At 37.5% G+C, this 17,592-nt stretch overlaps 1 protein-coding gene across 1 annotated transcript in view; it reads right to left on the bottom strand.

The window, feature by feature from the left end:
• Positions 1-1,176: 1,176 nt before the first annotated feature.
• BANK1 (B cell scaffold protein with ankyrin repeats 1) overlaps positions 1,177-17,592 on the bottom strand; it is a 173,810-nt gene continuing 157,394 nt past the window's right edge. The window contains 7 exon segments of the mRNA XM_081332237.1: positions 1,177-1,356; positions 1,362-1,388; positions 1,392-1,442; positions 2,739-2,914; positions 6,620-6,688; positions 10,036-10,299; positions 12,420-12,713. Of these exon segments, the coding sequence (XP_081188363.1) occupies positions 1,303-1,356; positions 1,362-1,388; positions 1,392-1,442; positions 2,739-2,914; positions 6,620-6,688; positions 10,036-10,299; positions 12,420-12,713 (935 nt within the window). The 3' untranslated portion in view covers positions 1,177-1,302.

The raw sequence follows: 17,592 nt of genomic DNA, 5'->3' as shown, positions 1-17,592 counted from the left end.
ACAAACTGGAGCATCTTACATTTGAGGAGGTACCTGGTTGATACCTAGGATACTGGCAGCAACCCGTGTCAACCATCAGCGGCAGTCAATTTGAATGTTCAGTTGACTGAGGTTCATGTCTAATGAATAAAATAATAATAATAATAGTAATAGTAATAGTAATAGTAATAATAATAATAATAATAATAATAATAATAATAATAATAATAATAATAACAACAACAACAACAACAACAACAACAACAGGCCACAACACACTTAGCGATTGCATTAATGGCAGAAGTTGGGTCCTAATTGTGGTTGCAAGTGAAGGACAACCTGTAATATGACTTATCATCTGAAATGTGAATAAAAGTGATTCTGTTGGTCAGGAATGAAAAACAAAATCCAATCTGTGTGAATTTGTGTGTGTGTGCATTCTCTCTCTCTCTCTGTATCTGTGTATGCATGTGTAAATACACTACCCTGCCGCTTTCAGATACCAACACTATTACAGCATACAACGTTCAGCAGCACTCAACATTCATCAAATGACAATCTGCGCTATAAATTAGATTTAATGCGCACTTAGCTTGCCACATACAATGCTCTAAAACTTGCTAGTCTTCCACATACTAACCTTTTAAATTTCTATAAACCCACAAGAATTCTCTTAGATTCTCTAGGATTTTTAATGACTGTAACTCACCCTCCTTATGCTAGTCTATTATCGCAATAAAGATTTGATTTGATTTGATTTGATTTGTGATATCTTTTCTTGATTGGTCATCTGAGTTTCTCTTTGGTAATTTGGATGGAAAGTGTTAGTATAAAATCTTTACATTTTATTATGCATAATAATGTGTATATGTTTGCAAGATAAAATGTGCAGTTTTCCCACCAATTTATCCCTATAGAATATTTTTTTACTCAAATATTCCAATATAAACATTTTGAGATTTTTTTTCGTTAACAGATATATTTCCTTGTCCATTTGGATTTTGCTACAGGATTATATTCCAATGTGCCAATAAGATACAATTTGCCAAAAAGATCAGCAGCCAAATAACTACTTTGTACTAACACTGTAGTCACTTGGCTAATTGTACTATCACCATACACTAAATAAATAATACAAAAGGAATCAGTTGCATAACTATGAAAAAAAATCAAGTAACTCCTCTGTTTATTGGGGAATAGCACTACAGAGGTCTTTTTTAGATTCCTGAAATAGCTGTCAGAATGAACACTTGTTAGAATAAATCAGAGACTGTCCCGATAAATGTTTATATTTGAAATCCATAAATCAAGACATCAGTGCTATCAAAGTTCAGTTATTTCCTTAATAACTTTCCCACAATTGATTGAAGAATTTGATTGAAGTTTGATGATCCCTGCTGTAAAGGAAATTACAGTCCACTTTCATTGTCGGTATTGAGTTGCTCCCTGAAATATTCCATCACCTAGAATGATAATAAGAAGGCAAAAATTGGCAGTTGCCTACAACATTCTGGAAAAATCTAGAGAGGTCTTTCAATGGACTTTACTAATTTAGTCAAGCCACTTTCGTAACACAGTTTTACAATTTTACAATGTAATACATCTTTTCCACCTCTGATATTTTCTGAGAATAGAATCTTTGAAATGCCGTATTGTTTTTAATAAGAAACAACACAGAAACAAGAGAAACAAAAAAATAATTAAGAGCAGTTGGTTATTCAAAACAAGCTTTTTAATAGCCCACTCATAAAAGTTATACCAAAAGAAATCCTTATAAAAACATTTTTTTCCTTATTCAATTCACTATTTGCTACCAAATGAATTGTGGAGAAAAATTATCCAAGAAAAAAACCCGAAACTTTATTGCTATTGCTAACCATTCCCCAAGGACAAAAGTAATTATTTTAAAGAGATCAACCTTGATCTTTTCTGTTTCAATCAGAAGAAAGTAGCATAGTCCAGAAATGTTGCATTACTATTTACTTCATAATTCCCAGCAAGCAACCTAGACCAATGGCAAAAATATTTCTGCCTTATTTTCCCAACCTTATTTCAGCCTGCCAATACCTCTAAACACTTTAGAGAAACAGAACAAAAAATATATGGAATAAACTCATAAAAAAATTAAGAACTTTGGATGATTTGATTGAATTTAAATTATTTTCAAGGGATTGGGGAATGAAATTTTGGCAAGGTACAAGTGCCATAAGTTAATATGGATGCAATACTTCAAAGTAATATTGTGCAGACCAGTTGTCTTGCATTTTTTCCTTATCACCTCTCATTCAGTTGCTGGCAGATTATTTTTTAGAAGATCTTTCAAAAGATAATAGTTTTATTGCACTTATTTAGTGACATATTTTTGAAGGCCAATTTTCCATTGTTTGGACAGCTCTCCAGTAGTTTATAGCCTTTCCGCTACCCATATATCAATAAAAGATACAATGACAGCAGGAAACCTCTTCCACTGAGGCTATTGCCCAGGTGGAAGTCCTCACCTTATGAATTTGTTTACATTTTCTTTCACCCCATTTTCCTGCCTGCAAATTTGGTAAACACTGCTGCAGCGACTTTTTTTTTTGCTGAGCTTTATCTGAGCATTTGAACAACCCAGTATAACATTTAATAGCAATAATTATTCCAGAAGAAGGATTTTTCATTTGACACTCAAGGAATACAAATCCCATTTACTGGCAGTGGTCCAACTGTTATCCTCAAACATTCAGTATAAATATTGGCAAGATCTATGAATAATTTACCTGCTGAGTAGTTTCTGGTCTACTTGTATGGATTTGCCAATGCTTGAGTTTCTGAATTTCATCCAGGGAACTGTTTCCCTTTTTCAGTTGCTGTTGGAACAAGAGGTGTTCTTCCTGGCTTGGTGGGATTTTGGGCTTGACAATGGTGTATGTGACCTTGTCCTCATAACTTCTGTCTGTGGAAATGATGAGGGCAAATCACCAAAAGCATCCTTGGATTTCTTGGTAAGGAAGTGAGATACAATCTATTTCAACACGACATTGCTATTTCTGAACACATGGGATGAGCCACATTTGGGTATAATATTTGGAGAGCAAAAGATGAGAACTTTTGAGAATGGGCCAGAATTTTTATCCCTGGGGTTTGTTTTTTTTGCTTGTGCATATGTGTGTGTTTGTGCATGTGTGTGTTTCCTAATCACTTTCACAATGCTTTAAGGGCCACACTATAATTTTCAATGTTTTCTAACGAAAATGTTGGGAAATTGTGCGGCTCCTTTTCTGTAGTTTCACTAAGAACTAAAAAAAAAAAGATGTCTGGGGTCCCCGGATGGGTCTGGGACCTACTGGATCTTGTCCAGTAAGCCCTAGTTCTCAGAGGTAAATTATTTTATCCTTCTTCAAAGTTACTAATCAATAGGACATTTAGCCATATGCCTCATTCTTCACTCATCATCAGCAAACTACCTTCACTCTGTATAGACACAAATTTGTCCCATGCTCAACATCTAATTGAGATAATATTCTAGATTTAATTGTGTTGATAAATGAACTTATTCATGCTACATTGAATTGTGAAAAAGTAAGAGAGAGAGAGAGAAAGAGAGAGTGTGTGTATGAGAGAGGGAATGTATGAGAGAGAGGGGGGAGGGGGAGAGGGAGAGGGAGAGAGAGAGAGAGAGAGAGAGAGAGAGTGTATGAGAGAGGGAATGTATGAGAGAGAGAGGGGGAGGGGGAGGGGGAGAGGGAGAGGGAGAGAGAGAGAGAGAGAGAGAAAGAGAGTGTGTGTGTATGAGAGAGGGAATGTATGAGAGAGAGAGGGGGGGGAGGGGGAGAGGGAGAGGGAGAGAGAGAGAGAGAGAAAGAGAGAGTGTGTGTATGAGAGAGGGAATGTATGAGAGAGAGAGGGGGGAGGGGGAGGGGGAGAGAGAGAGAGAGAGAGAGAGAGAGAGAGAGTGTATGAGAGAGGGAATGTATGAGAGAGAGAGGGGGGAGGGGGGAGGGGGGAGAGGGAGAGGAGAGAGAGAGAGAGAGAGAGAGAGAGAGAGAGAGAGAGAGAGAGAGAGAGAGAGAGAGAGAGAGAGAGAGAGAGCTCTACCATTCAGTTTCATGGCCATTTCTTTGATTAATTCACTCTCATTAAATTTAGTTGTCATTGGAGTTCCTGTTAAGAGATAGCACAATGCCATTAGCTAATTATAAAACACAAGTCAGGAAGTACTGACACATTACATTAAGGTTGGGCAGCTTGGTTCAGAAAATAAAAACAGAAAATGCAGAACTATCAAGATAGCGTCCTGCAGAAATCAGATAATATCTCTGATTTTTACATTTACAAAGATAATCCTGTGTTCTTTTGCTTTTCTAAGCAAATTATATTCAACTATATAGAGAAGATAAAATATTGTCTGTAAATCTGCATGTTGCAAAAATGAGTCACAGCAAATGATGTAGGAGAATAAACCAATATGTTGTCAGAGCTCTGGATGGCTTAAGTTCACACTAACTAAAGAGCAGTTGCTTCCTATACAAGCCTGCCTGCTTTTAAAGATCCAGTTTGGAGGTTCTTCTGTGGCTGAGGTAGGACTGGTTAGATAACTTTGAGGAACATTAAAGGGGACAGGACTGATTTTACTGATACCATTGGGTGCCTACTTTGATCACCCTCCTGTTTCCTGGTAACCATTTTTATGCTATGTCTTCATCCACAGGCCATTGCTAATGATTTAACTATTTCATTAGTTTATCAAAATGTAAAATACAGAGATATAAAGAAAAATGAAAATAATGGGAAAACAGGTAAGGAAAAGGGGAACAGGAAAAACTGTAGGATAAAGGGAAAGAAACAAAGAAAAGCATTGAATCCCAACTCCTTTTGATGCAGTAGAATAAGGTAATAATATACAACCTGAATTTTTTAACTTTACATAATAATATGTACTAGCCATTTCTGTAACAACAAACCTATCTAGTCAGCAAAGCCCAAAATCAAAGTTTCATTTTTTTCCCCACCTCAAGCCCAAAATCCAAAAGTGGTTTCCAAGTAGAAACAAAATTAATTGTATTCTTTTCTTTAATAAAAAACAGTCAATTTAGTAATCTCTGTGAACTCCATCAACTTTTGCAGGCATTTGTCCATTGTGAGAATCAAAGTCTCCTTCCATTTTATGCATAAAGTATTCTTGCTGCATCCATAGGCCATTGCTGAGACAGCTTAAAATTGTCTTTAGTTGTAATTTGAGAGAAATGTTTTCCTCTTCTTCTGACACAATTTTGGCTATTGATATGATCTAGTACATTTTACTGATGATGTGGCTAAGACTTGCCAGATAAAACATTGGCTTCTTGTGTACACTCAGTTAGGACTCTTTTGAATAAATGCTAGGCTACACCTGTACTTTAAACAGAGGACTTGTGCATTCTTCAGAAAATTCTGAGTCAATGCTGCCTCTAAAGCACCAACTTAAATTGGGAAAGTGGGCTGCATTTTGCCACTTGTGCGTTATTGGTTCTGTCACTGAAGAGTATACTATAAGTGTTCTGCTGGTTCTTATGGGTTTTATTATAATTGTGAAGAGTGTAAGTGCCATTTTGTACACTTTTACACAATATGGGCTATCTCTGGATGCTCTGGATACTCAAGTGCCAATGAAGAGTTCTGCTGGCCTTTATGGGTTTTATTATAATTGTGAAAAGTGGAAGTGCCATTTTGTGCACTTTCATACAATTTTGCATACTATACAGGCTACCTCTGGAAGCTTAAGCACACTGTCCTGCCATTGTGAGAGTGATCGGGGATAAGGCTGGCTCTTTATGGATGGTTTCCTCCCATTTCATTCATCCCTTTCCTGTATGCTGACAACTGGACTATTTTGGGACATTGTTTTAATGCTCTTTCAGAACAGTATTAGACCCATAGTCAGGTACAAAGCCAGCTGTGTTATGCTGAGCCAATCACTCTCAGCCATAGGAAGGAGCCAATATAAAACTATTTCCAAATTTTGCTAAGAAATCTGCAGGAACCTGTGCAGGAGTCACCAGGAGCCAACACTGACTTGACAGCAACATTTTTTCTTAAAAAAACCAACTCCTCTTACTTCATCCATGTAGGGAAAGTGGACAATATTTACTCCACTTGCTGATGGAAAGGAAAAGGAATACTAACTACCAGGAGGCAATAATGACCATTTTATCCTTATTGGGAGTCATCAAAATGTATATTACTATGTTTCATGGACCATTGTGCTTTACTTAACTAGATACTGGGCACGAGGTTTAAGGGAATATCCAGGTCCTGATGGTCAGTGGTACTGAAGGAAGAGATCTATCAGAATGATATATACAATCCACCTTTTCTTAAGCACAGAAAGATGCTACATTAAGTTATGCATCTCTATATGATGCTTTACAGTACATGATATTGATCCTGCTCCTTGGAGGGAAGAGGAAAAAATTGTCTTTTTAAGGATAGCTCCTAAAGTTAATTAATTGGGTATAGTTATATGAAGGGCAACGGTCCATGAATTAAATGTCTCTGTAGGAAAATTTGTATAGCCAGGTTGATTATACACAATAAGAGAAATGAATCCTGTATTGCCATTAAAGTGTATTTATATTACTTTAAAAACCAGCAAAATTGACAAAAGTATTTAATTCTGTACCTGGTTTCCTGACAGCGTTCAACAGCTTCTCATTACCAGGATGAGTCCTAGTCATCTTTTGCTGAAAGACTGTAACAAAAAAACAAATTAAGAAGTTACTAGTAGCAGCAGGAAAACAAGAAAGCTGATTATGGATCACAATTCTAATGTCTTGATAGAACAACCTAAGCCTCTTAAAAACAGAGTATAAGAAGAAAGCCCACAGTGCAGATTGGTTTTATTTTTTAGAATGCTACAACTTTGTCCAGTTGAATTCCCTTTACACAATTCCTCTCTTTTGCTGAGATGGCTGTTCTACCTTCTGATAGATGGGGATTCTCCCAACTCCAAAATGCTTTCCAGAATGTGGCTTACTTGGCTCAAGAGTGCTTGAACACCTTTTTTGTTTTAGCTTTGTTTTATTACTGCCCAGGGGCTCAGTGAGAAAAAGAAAAGGGATGCAATGGAAGACTGGATTGAGATTCTAATGCTATCATGAGAAATTGCATATGAAGCTTTCTTAAGATGATATGGCTCCAAGGTTTTCAAAGATTCGGATATAAATTCATTTTGTTGAGTAGGTGAATGCATGAAAACGAGGGGCTGTTAAGAGTGTGACTCTTTTTTCAGATTAGAGTCACAATGTTTTTCTGACAGTCAGAACAATTAATCAGTGGAATGATTTACCTCTAGAAATTGTGGGTGCTCCAACACTGGAGGTTTTAAAGAAGAGATTGGACAACCATTTGTCTGAAATGTTATAGGATCTTCTGGCTGAGCAGACGGCTGGACTAGAAGACCTCCAATGTCCCTTCTAACTCTATTGTTCTGTTATTCTGCACAATAACTTGGACATAAGCTTTATTTTTGGTGACCACATCAAGTCCATTTCTGAGGAAGTGAATATATATGTGACTTTGAATTGTAGTTCACATGCCTATTGGAAAATGATCTGAAACACACTTATAATTATAACCATGAACTTCAAATGACAGACTTTTCACACTATCAACTGTATCTGGGATGTCAAGGAGTCATCAAGAACAGAAACTGAAGCAGCTCCCTCAGGCCTGAAACAGTTCTGAAAAGTCATAGCTAAGTTGCAAGCAAAACTGCACCTGTCTGTAGTTAAATGATACTAACTTTAGCTTCCTAGGATGATATGCCTCAGCCAATACACAGCAACCTTTACAATGCATAAGGAAATAATATGATTTCTCAAATATTTCCCTGACACCATAGAATAGGAGCTAGTATTGCAATGGTTTAATGAACAATAAAAATAAAAAACCCACCTTTTAAAAATAGAAAGTGGATAGATTTAAAGTGCACTCTAGTGGATGCAGAGCTGATTGAATCTTGATGTGATGTTGCTGAATCATACAATATTTATCCTATGTAGATTATAGACAATAGCAAAAAGGATAATTATATAGCTCTCTATAGAAGGAACAGTTGTGGACTGTTCAATCTTGTGGAGTGAAATAAAATCGGGAAAAACATCTCCCCCCAAAATGGGTGCTGTGCATGTGGCATTTGTATATTTTCCCTTTCCTGAAGTGGTCTTTACATCTCCATGTACTATGCAAGTTGAATATGAGAAACAAGTCAGCGGATTGTCATCTTTGCTTCCTTCAATCCACAGGTGAACAGTAGTTCCCTTGCTAAAAATGAAAATGGTGGCATTCCACATTATCTATAAATGTTTATGCTACAAGCAAACTTTTTTCTTTTTCTTTAAAGAATTTTAGATTTTTAAGTGAGTTGGGAATCACCAACATTTTATTTTTGAAAGCTCCCATTAGGTGTATGGGAAATCATGATAGATAAATGGGCACAATTATTCACAAAAGTACATATAATTAAAGCTAAAAGTAAACAACAGCCTAATCAAGGAATTATCAAGACTCCTTCCCACCAATACTGACAGGGCAAGCCACGAGTATATAAAATGAGAGCAAACCCCATTCCCTACTTATACTGATGATGTTATCTACTTTGTTAATAGAACATCGATCATGGCATCCGGACCTCTCAATTCCTGGCAAATAGATGGGGAAGAAATGGAGGTAGTGACAGATTTTATTTTCCTGGGCTCCAAGATCACCGCAGACGGGGACTGCAGCCAAGAAATTAAAAGATGCTTGCTCCTGGGGAAGAAAGCCATGGCAAATCTAGACAGCACACTAAAAATCAGAGACATCACCCTGCCAACAAAAGTGCGTATAGTCAAGGCTATGGTCTTCCCAGTTGCAATGTATGGCTGTGAAAGTTGGACCATAAGAAAGGCTGAGTGCCAAAGAATTGAAAACTTTGAACTATGGTGCTGGAGAAGACTCCTGCGAGTCCCTTGGACTGCAGGGTGATCAAACCGGTCAGTCCTAGAGGAGATCAACCCTGACTGCTCTTTAGAAGGCCAGATCCTGAAGATGAAACTCAAATACTTTGGCCACCTAATGAGAAGGAAGGACTCACTGGAGAAGAACCTAATGCTGGGAAAGGTTGAGGGCAAGAGAAGAAGGGGACGACAGAGAATGAGGTGGCTGGATGGAGTCACTGAAGCAGTAGGCGTGAGCCTAAATGGACTCCAGAAGATGGTAGAGGAAAGGAAGGCCTGGAGGAACATTATCCATGGGGTCGCAATGGGTCAGACATGACTTCATAACAACAACAACAAATGAAACATCTGCAAAAAAATAACCAAGCTCAGAAGGCACTAAGTATACTGCATACTGCATAAATTAGCACAATTCAATTTGCTTGTTTGCTCTCTGTGCTTGTTTGCTCTCTGTGGCTTTTCTATTCTAACTGGTTCAAGGATTGGGTTGCTAATAAAGTCTATAACTTTGCATTTGTTCTAATATGTGTGATTCTCATTGTTGGCAAATTCCATTGTTGGCAAATTATTGGCAAATTGACTTAGTGATCCAAATTGTTTCCACTATTTCTTACTATAAACTTCACAATGTAGAGAGCTGGGGTTCCCCTCTTCCTCTAGGGAAGCTGATACAACCCAGATGTTTTGAATTACAATTCCTATTTTTCCTTGCCTTTGGTCAGTTTAGCATGAATTAATAAGAACTGAAGTTCAAAACATCTGGAGGGCACTGATTTGCCTACTTGTGGTATAAATTTTGCTAGGTGTGCAACCTTCCTTATATCTCTAGAACTGGACTTGATTTCTGTGCTCGGTAATAGACAGGTTTTCTGCATACCCATATGGCTTCCATTTTGTCTGCCAGAACATCTGGCTGTCTTGTGTCTGTGAGGTGCTTCTATAAGCAAGTTGTTGAATGTGGGCTGAAGTATTTGGAAAGTCAAGATTTATTACTGTGCTTAAAATGAAGTCTGACAGATGGTCAGAAATAAACAAGTATATGTTCATTTCCAGCAAAGTTCATCAAAACGTTTGAACACTGAATGCCAATGAGTGTTACCTTGAGCTATATAAGAAGTGCTCTCCTCTTTCGCAGCAACAGACAAAGGACGCGGTGCAGGTGCTGGTGGCCGATTCATAATAAAGGATCTACCATCTTTCCTTTGCTCTTGAAGTTCATTATCGATAATTGTATCATACACACCATCATTTACTACAGCAGAAGTGTATGGATCTTCGTCATCTATTTCGTCAGAATAATCATTCATCTTTAGCTCTCCATCTGGCCCCTTATTTTCCATTTGGCCTTCCACTCTTTTACAGGCTAAAACAAACAGAATGACACTAATGTTATTAAACACAACTCTGAATGAAAGCTTCGACATAAGTTCACTAATATGGACCTTTGTAATTACATGTAATCCTCATTTATTATCTTGTTCGGTGACAGTTTGCAGTTACAACAACAATGAAAAAATAACTTTTTGACCAATCCTCAATTTATGACCTTCACAGGTCTATAAAGAAAAGGAAAAATCATAATTATGTAAAATCATAATCACAGTCATGGTTTCATTTAACAACCACTTTGCTTAACAAACGAGTTGTCAATCCCAATCGCTAAATGAGAATGATTGGTATGCATACATTCCATGTCTATCTATCTATCTATCTATCTATCTATCTATCTATCTATCTATCTATCTATCTATCTATCTATCTATCTATCTATCTATCATCTTCTATGTCACAGAAAGATCCATAGCTAGGTTTGTAAATTCCTCATGTCAGAAATCATTTTCTTTAAGCTGCAACATCTGAGTTTCTACTGGAGTCAAAATGGGAATTATAAATTATGTTCTGAACATTTAAGGAATAACATAGAAATGTCATTATTCCTCATCATATTAGTGGAAGTTTCAAAAGATCCTCCCAGGAAGTGAAAGTCATAAAAAGAGTCAGTGGATGAGGAAGAGGTAGAGATTCTGCTGGTGGGATATTAGATGCTCAAGAATAAAATGAAGCAGGCATATAGTTCTGTTCGATTACTCCCTTTTGCCAACAGTCCCAGTTTGTTAACCACGTTTGGAGCTCCCTGAGGCTCATAGCTAGGCATGTTAGGGGTGGCAGAAGAAAAGGCTGAAATTCTTTTTTTATTCATGCTCTACTGACAGTGATAACTTGATCTCTGAACTCTTCTAGTGGGATAAATTTAAATTTACCGACAAAGAATTAAAGGCAGAATTAATCCTTTAATTCTTTGTTGGTAAATTTAAATTTAACACACAAATTGTCTGTCACAGAAGTGACTGCCTGTGAAGGCTCTTAGATTGGGGCTGAAAGGCGAAAGTGGAAGCAGTATGTTCCATCCCATATTTGGGGACTTCTTGTAGTGGGCCTCACACCACTATTTCCTTTTCCCCCCTTTTCAGCTATTTTGCAGAGCTTTTTGCAAGTTGTTCTCCCAAAAAGGAGAAGGAGAAAGATGACTAATTACAGATACTTTCCCAAAGATGAAACTATCCTAACGTTTCAAGGAAACACTGCATAATTATACTGATTTATTCAGAAAGAATTCAAAGGGATTTGCTTTCATCTTTGGGGTGTAACTGCTTCAAGTTGTTGCATGACACCACAAATTTATTCAACCACAATGCAGCCATGTGAAAATCTGATATTATAGCAAGCCATGGCAGATTCTTTCCAATAGCTTTTTAATTCCATCTCCCAGCAGTGCAGACAAATTTATAGGAATAGACAGGGTTCTTTTCAGACTCTGAGAGGAAACCAAATTTGGTCTAGAGAGACCAAGGGGAGTCAGTTTGGTCTAGTAGTTAAGGCATCATACTTGAAAACAGGGGACCATGAGTTCAAATCCTGACTTAGCTATGAAAGCTGGCTGGGTGACTTTAAGCCAATCACTCTCTCTTAGCCCAACCCATATTTGCTTAATGATTGTGGCCTTTCATGACTGCTGCAAAAAAAAAGGTCACAAAATTGGGCATGGTCACATGGTGACCCATTTAATGACTATCATGTCATGCTTATCCTTAATGCTTCTTCAGTTCCCAGCATCACTACACCTTGTGCATCATCATTATGAACACTTGAATTAATTTCTATAAATACAAGAGCTATTTCCTGTTCCAATGCAAGAGCATTCCCTTCAGGTTCCTATAGGACATATCAGTAAGTGTAATGGGGACAGGGCATTAAAGGGTACTGAATCAAACTCCAGAACACAAACGTAGAATTGATAGCAATAATTAGGAAACTGCCATTGAATATGGTCTTCCTGTCCTAGCCTACTAATTAGTTTCCTGGATCAAACACTATGCAGCAGACAATGCGGGAATACATATGGTTTTGATCTGTTGTAGCCAGGAGCTTGAATACTGTTGTAATTTTGCTATAAATGTTTTGTGTTATTCTGTGAGTCTATACCTGAATACAAGTAGAACAAGTCACTTTGTTTACTGGGAACAGATTGATTTCGGGGTGGCAAAGGTGGTCCCTCTGGTCCTTCAGTCTTTGCTTCTGGGACATCCCTAAGTATGTTACTATACAAGCCGTAACAACTATTTCTCAGGTGACATGTATTTTCTTCTAATTTATTTTCTTCTTCTTTTTCTACCATTCCTTCCTCATTATATTCTTTCGGTTCTGCATCGGCATTCATCTCTTTCTTCTTCTGGATTTTCAAATAGGCTCCAGGTGGTTCTTCTATGCTTGGTCTGCCTGTTAATGTTGGGAGGATATATTATTCTTTCATTTAAAATAACCATCTGGAAGCATTTTACACTTTCTTACAGATTTCTACAGAGACACAGTCACAATGCTAATTAAACTTTCATGAATGAATAGAGTATAGTGGAAAGCTGTCACATCTATAACTTCAGTGAAGAAACATCTAAAATATTTATCAATGAATAGAAAAGGCTCTCATTAATTTGTAACATTTCTAAACAACATAAAGATGCGATGTTAAATGACTATGGAAATGCAACATTCTACCTCTTCCCTAATCCTGTCCAATTGTGGATGCACAGTAGCACAAATGCAAGAGTACGGTAAGCTATACGTTATGCAGCTGTGCCTGTTTATTTTTAACAGTCTAGGTCAGGAGTCTGCAACCTTGACAACCTTAAGACTTGTGGACTTCAGCTCCCAGAATTCCTCAGGCAGCTATGTTGGCTGAGGAATTCTGGGAGCTGAAGTCCACAAGTCTTAAAGTTGTCAAGTTTGCAGAACCCTAGACTAGGTTGCCAACCTATCAATTTACAGTCTTTAACACAGATACATTTTGCAATTGGGAGAAAAATGTGAATTACTGAGAACTCTGCACTTTATGGACTGCACCACTGATTACACAAATGCAAGAAGAAAAGCATAAACGGAGTGAGCATTGTTAAGGAATTTATTGTGCAGAGGTCTCCTTGTGCTACCAAAGAGTTGCACAGACAAGGAAGGGCACTGAGAGCAGTAAAAGTCACACACAGAAATACACTGAGTTCTAAAAGCAAAAAGTATTTTACTTTGAGGTGGTGTAAAAACAAAAATGCACAGTCAAAAATAAACAGTCCAAGTCATACACAATAGCAACAGTCCAAGGAGTAATCCAAACTACAAAGTCTTCTTACCGGTCCAGAGGTCAATACACAGTTCAGGTTTACAACAGTAGTAAACCAACAGCAGAGCAAAAACAGTAACAGTAGAAAGCAGTGAATTCAGAGAGAGAAAGAAGCTACGTTCCTAGCTTCCTCTTATGGCCATGAGAACACTTACACACCCATTGGCCAATTAACAACTTAAAGACATAGCATTATGGTTAATATATTTTCAACCCAACATTGTAGGCTAGCACCATATGCCTAACATTCTCCCCTTTGGGTAGAATAATATATAACTCTTACAATCTTATGCACATTCTTTCACAATTAGCATTGTGTTTCACAGCACTTTGTACCTTCGTAAAATGGTCTGCAATATTTACATCAGATGGACAATACTCTAACTGTATTAATTTATCTTTGACACATTGTCTGACATTTAAATAACGAAGATCAGTATGTTTAGATCTTGTTCTTACTGCAGCACTATTAGCCATCTTTATCGCAGCTTGATTGTCCTCATACACAATGAATGGATCATTTACATTTAAACTCATATCTAACAATAATTGTTTGTACACTAGCAGTTCTGTACATAACACTGATAGACATGAAAATTCAGCCTCCATTGTAGATAAGCTTATGTGTTTTTGTCTAATAGACTTCCATCCAATTAAAGAATCACCCAACATTATAGCCAACCCTGAGGTAGATTTACGAGTGTTTGTATCAGAGGCAAAACTCGCATCTGCATATGCAGTAAGGATTAACTCACGATTTGGCTCTAGATATAACGAGTAGTGAATAGTCTGCTTCAGATATCTTAATACTCGTTTAGCTGATTGCCAGTGTCTAACAGTTGGATTATTGTTGTACCTAGCTAATTGATTTACACAGTAAGAAATATCAGGTCTAGACCAATTACTCAGATACATAAGACTTCCTATCAAAGATTGGTACATAGTCTTATCAAATACAGGACTCTCAACATTAGTGTCCTTAAAATCCATAGCCATCGGAGTTTTTGCTGGTTTACACATTTCCATATTGTATCTCTTTAATAACTGAGATATCTTACTGGCTTGCAACACCTTAAAACCCCTATTTGTTTTCACAATATCTAACCCCAAATAGTGGCTAATTTCTCCAAGATTTCTAATTGTGAATTTATTTTGCAATCTTGAAATGATAGTTTGTGCTTCTAACTCAGTTTTTGTTATTATTGCAATATCATCTGTGAATAATAAAATAAAAGATAATGCTCCGTTGTGTTCTCTTCTAAACAAACAAGGATCAGCATTACTGGCTACAAAACCTATTGCACTTAACTCATTAACTAAACATGTATTACACTCATAGCCTGATTGTTTCAATCCATAGAGGCTTTTCTTTAATTCCCAACAATCATGGTCTCTATCACTGGTCAATCCTGGTGGTATTCTTAAATAAATAGTATGTTGCAATGGAGCATGTAAATATGCAGTTTCAACATCTACATGGTTAACCATATATTGGTTTTTTGCCGCCCATACTAAAGCTGCTCTTAAAGTAGTTGCCCTTAGACTGGGTGCAAACACTTCGTCATAATCCTCAGTAGTTTGGGCAAAACCTTGTGCAACCAAACGTGCCTTATGGGTTATAGTTCCATCTACTCCTTTCTTTATTTTATATATCCATTTACAACCTATAGCTTGCTCACCAGGTGGCAGTTTTGTTTTCTGATAAACCTTAAGATTCTGCAAAGAATTCAACTCCCTGTTCATTGCAGCTTTCCATGATGCCTGTTCCTTTTCAGGATACATCCTGATCTCATCATAGTTAGATGGCTCTACACTAACTTGACATACTATACTAGCTTCATAGCGATCAGGTGGATGTCTGATACGCATTGAACGCCAAGGAATTACAGGGCTTTGAATTTCTGTCTCCTTTCCTTCCTCTGATTCATCTATTATCTCCCCTATCTCCTCTTCATCTTTTATATTTACAGGAGATGCATTATCATTACTAGCTACGTTATCAGAGGAGTCCTCAAACACTAGAGGATCAGTATTAACAGTTTCTTGCTCTAACCTATCCCAACCAACGTGCTCAAGGAATTTTGCACTCGCACTGTTATATACATTAGTTGTGCCTCGTTCCCAGAAACGATATGATCTATGGTTAGCTTCATAACCTACAAAGTATAATTGCCTAGCCCTATGTTGGCCTTTACTCCTGAGTTGTGCAGGAATGTGGACCCAAGCTGGGGTGCCAAATGTGTGCAGGTAATCAAGGTTTGGTCTTCTACCATGCCATATTGTATATGGTATTTTACCAGTAGAAGTATTAACAACTATATTCAGAACATGGTTTGCACATTTTGCTGCCTCCCCCCACAGTCTATCTGTTAAGCCAGAATCTCTTAACATAGTTCTAATCATGGCTTGTAACGTTCGCCCACGTCTCTCAACAAATGCATTATGTTGTGGCCTATAAGGGGCTGAACGTTTATGCTCAATGCCAGCTGATTGTAGCATATCAACAAAACACTTATTTGTAAATTCAGTACCATTATCAGTAATTATGCACTGAACCTTTCTCTTTGTTTTTCTCTCCACGAACTTCAGCCAGTTTGCAAATTGTTGGAAAGTATCTGCCTTTGACTTAAGCAGATAACAAAAACCATATCTAGAGTAGTGGTCCAATATACTTAAAATATAACATGACCCTCCTAAACTTGGTTTCATGGGTCCAATTAAATCAGCAAACACAACTTCCAAAGGTACAGTTGTTTTGAAGCCGTTTATCCTGTTTGCAGGAGTTGCCTTGCTCTTTTCCTGACTACAAGCATTGCAATTCAAATACTTACTACATGGCTTCAGTTTAATTCCCTCTACTAATTCCACTGTTTTACGTAGTGAGTTAAAGTTTACATGCCCTAACCGCCTATGCAATAAATGTATACACTCATCATGTGGCTTCTTGTTCTCACATATCGAGTTAGCTTTAACTGTACTAACCTGGTTACTTGTGAGAATGAATAAACCATCTTTCAAATTAGCAGTTACACAGGTTCCATTCCTCTCAATAGTGCATTGCTCCCCTCTGAATGTTACCACAAACCCAACCTTAACCAATTCCCTTACAGATAACAAGTTGAATCTTAGTTTAGGTATATATAACATAGGTAACTGTTCATCAATGCATGGACAATAGGAATTACCTTCACCAGAGGCCTTCATCCTCCAACCATTGGCCAGTGAAACATATTGGTTGCTGTTTTTCATATTAACAAACCTCTTTTTCACTTTAGTAATGCATTGTGAAGCCCCACTATCAACAACCCACAATTCATTATTTCTGGATGTTGGTTCATCAGAAATAGCCAAACCAATGCCCTTCTTAGCCTTCCCACTGCTATTCACATTCTGTTTTTTACCCTTTCTACAGAAGTTGGCTATATGCCCTGTAGCCCCACAAGAATAACATTTCTTGATGTTGTAAGCAGTGGAGAATGGCTGCTCCTCTTGTGGCTGTGTCTCTCTCAGCTGGTCTCTGTCACGCCTCCTTCTGGACTCTTCCAGCAGTCTCCCAGTAATGTTAGTCAATGTCAGTTCCTCTCTGGTCAGGACTTCCAAAGAAGAAACAAACTCATCATAACTCTCATCCAAAGATGACAGAATAATGTAGACCTGATGCAACTCTGAAAAAATCAGCTCCTTTTCATGAAGCTCTTGAAAAGTTGCCTTCATGTAATTTAAATGGGTCAGCATATCTCCATTCTTCTGCAGACGAGCCCTAAACAGCTTACGTGTAAGGTGTATATGTGCACCCACACTGTCACGAACATAAAGCCTTCGCAAAACATCCCAACACCTAGCAGCAGACTCCTCACCACGAATATGGACAAGCTGCTGGTCATTCAGTGTTAGTCCAATAATGCAAAGAGCTTTCTCGTTGCTTCGTTTAAAGTCGTCTAACTTCTTTGCATCCTCTTCATCATCTGGATCCCAAGCAGTAGTATC

This window comes from Vipera berus, assembly GCF_964194415.1.
Source record: "Vipera berus genome assembly, chromosome: 7".
Lineage (NCBI taxonomy): Eukaryota > Metazoa > Chordata > Lepidosauria > Squamata > Viperidae > Vipera > Vipera berus.
Note: the sequence above shows the minus strand (reverse complement) of the source record. Positions and strands in the feature narration are given on the sequence as shown.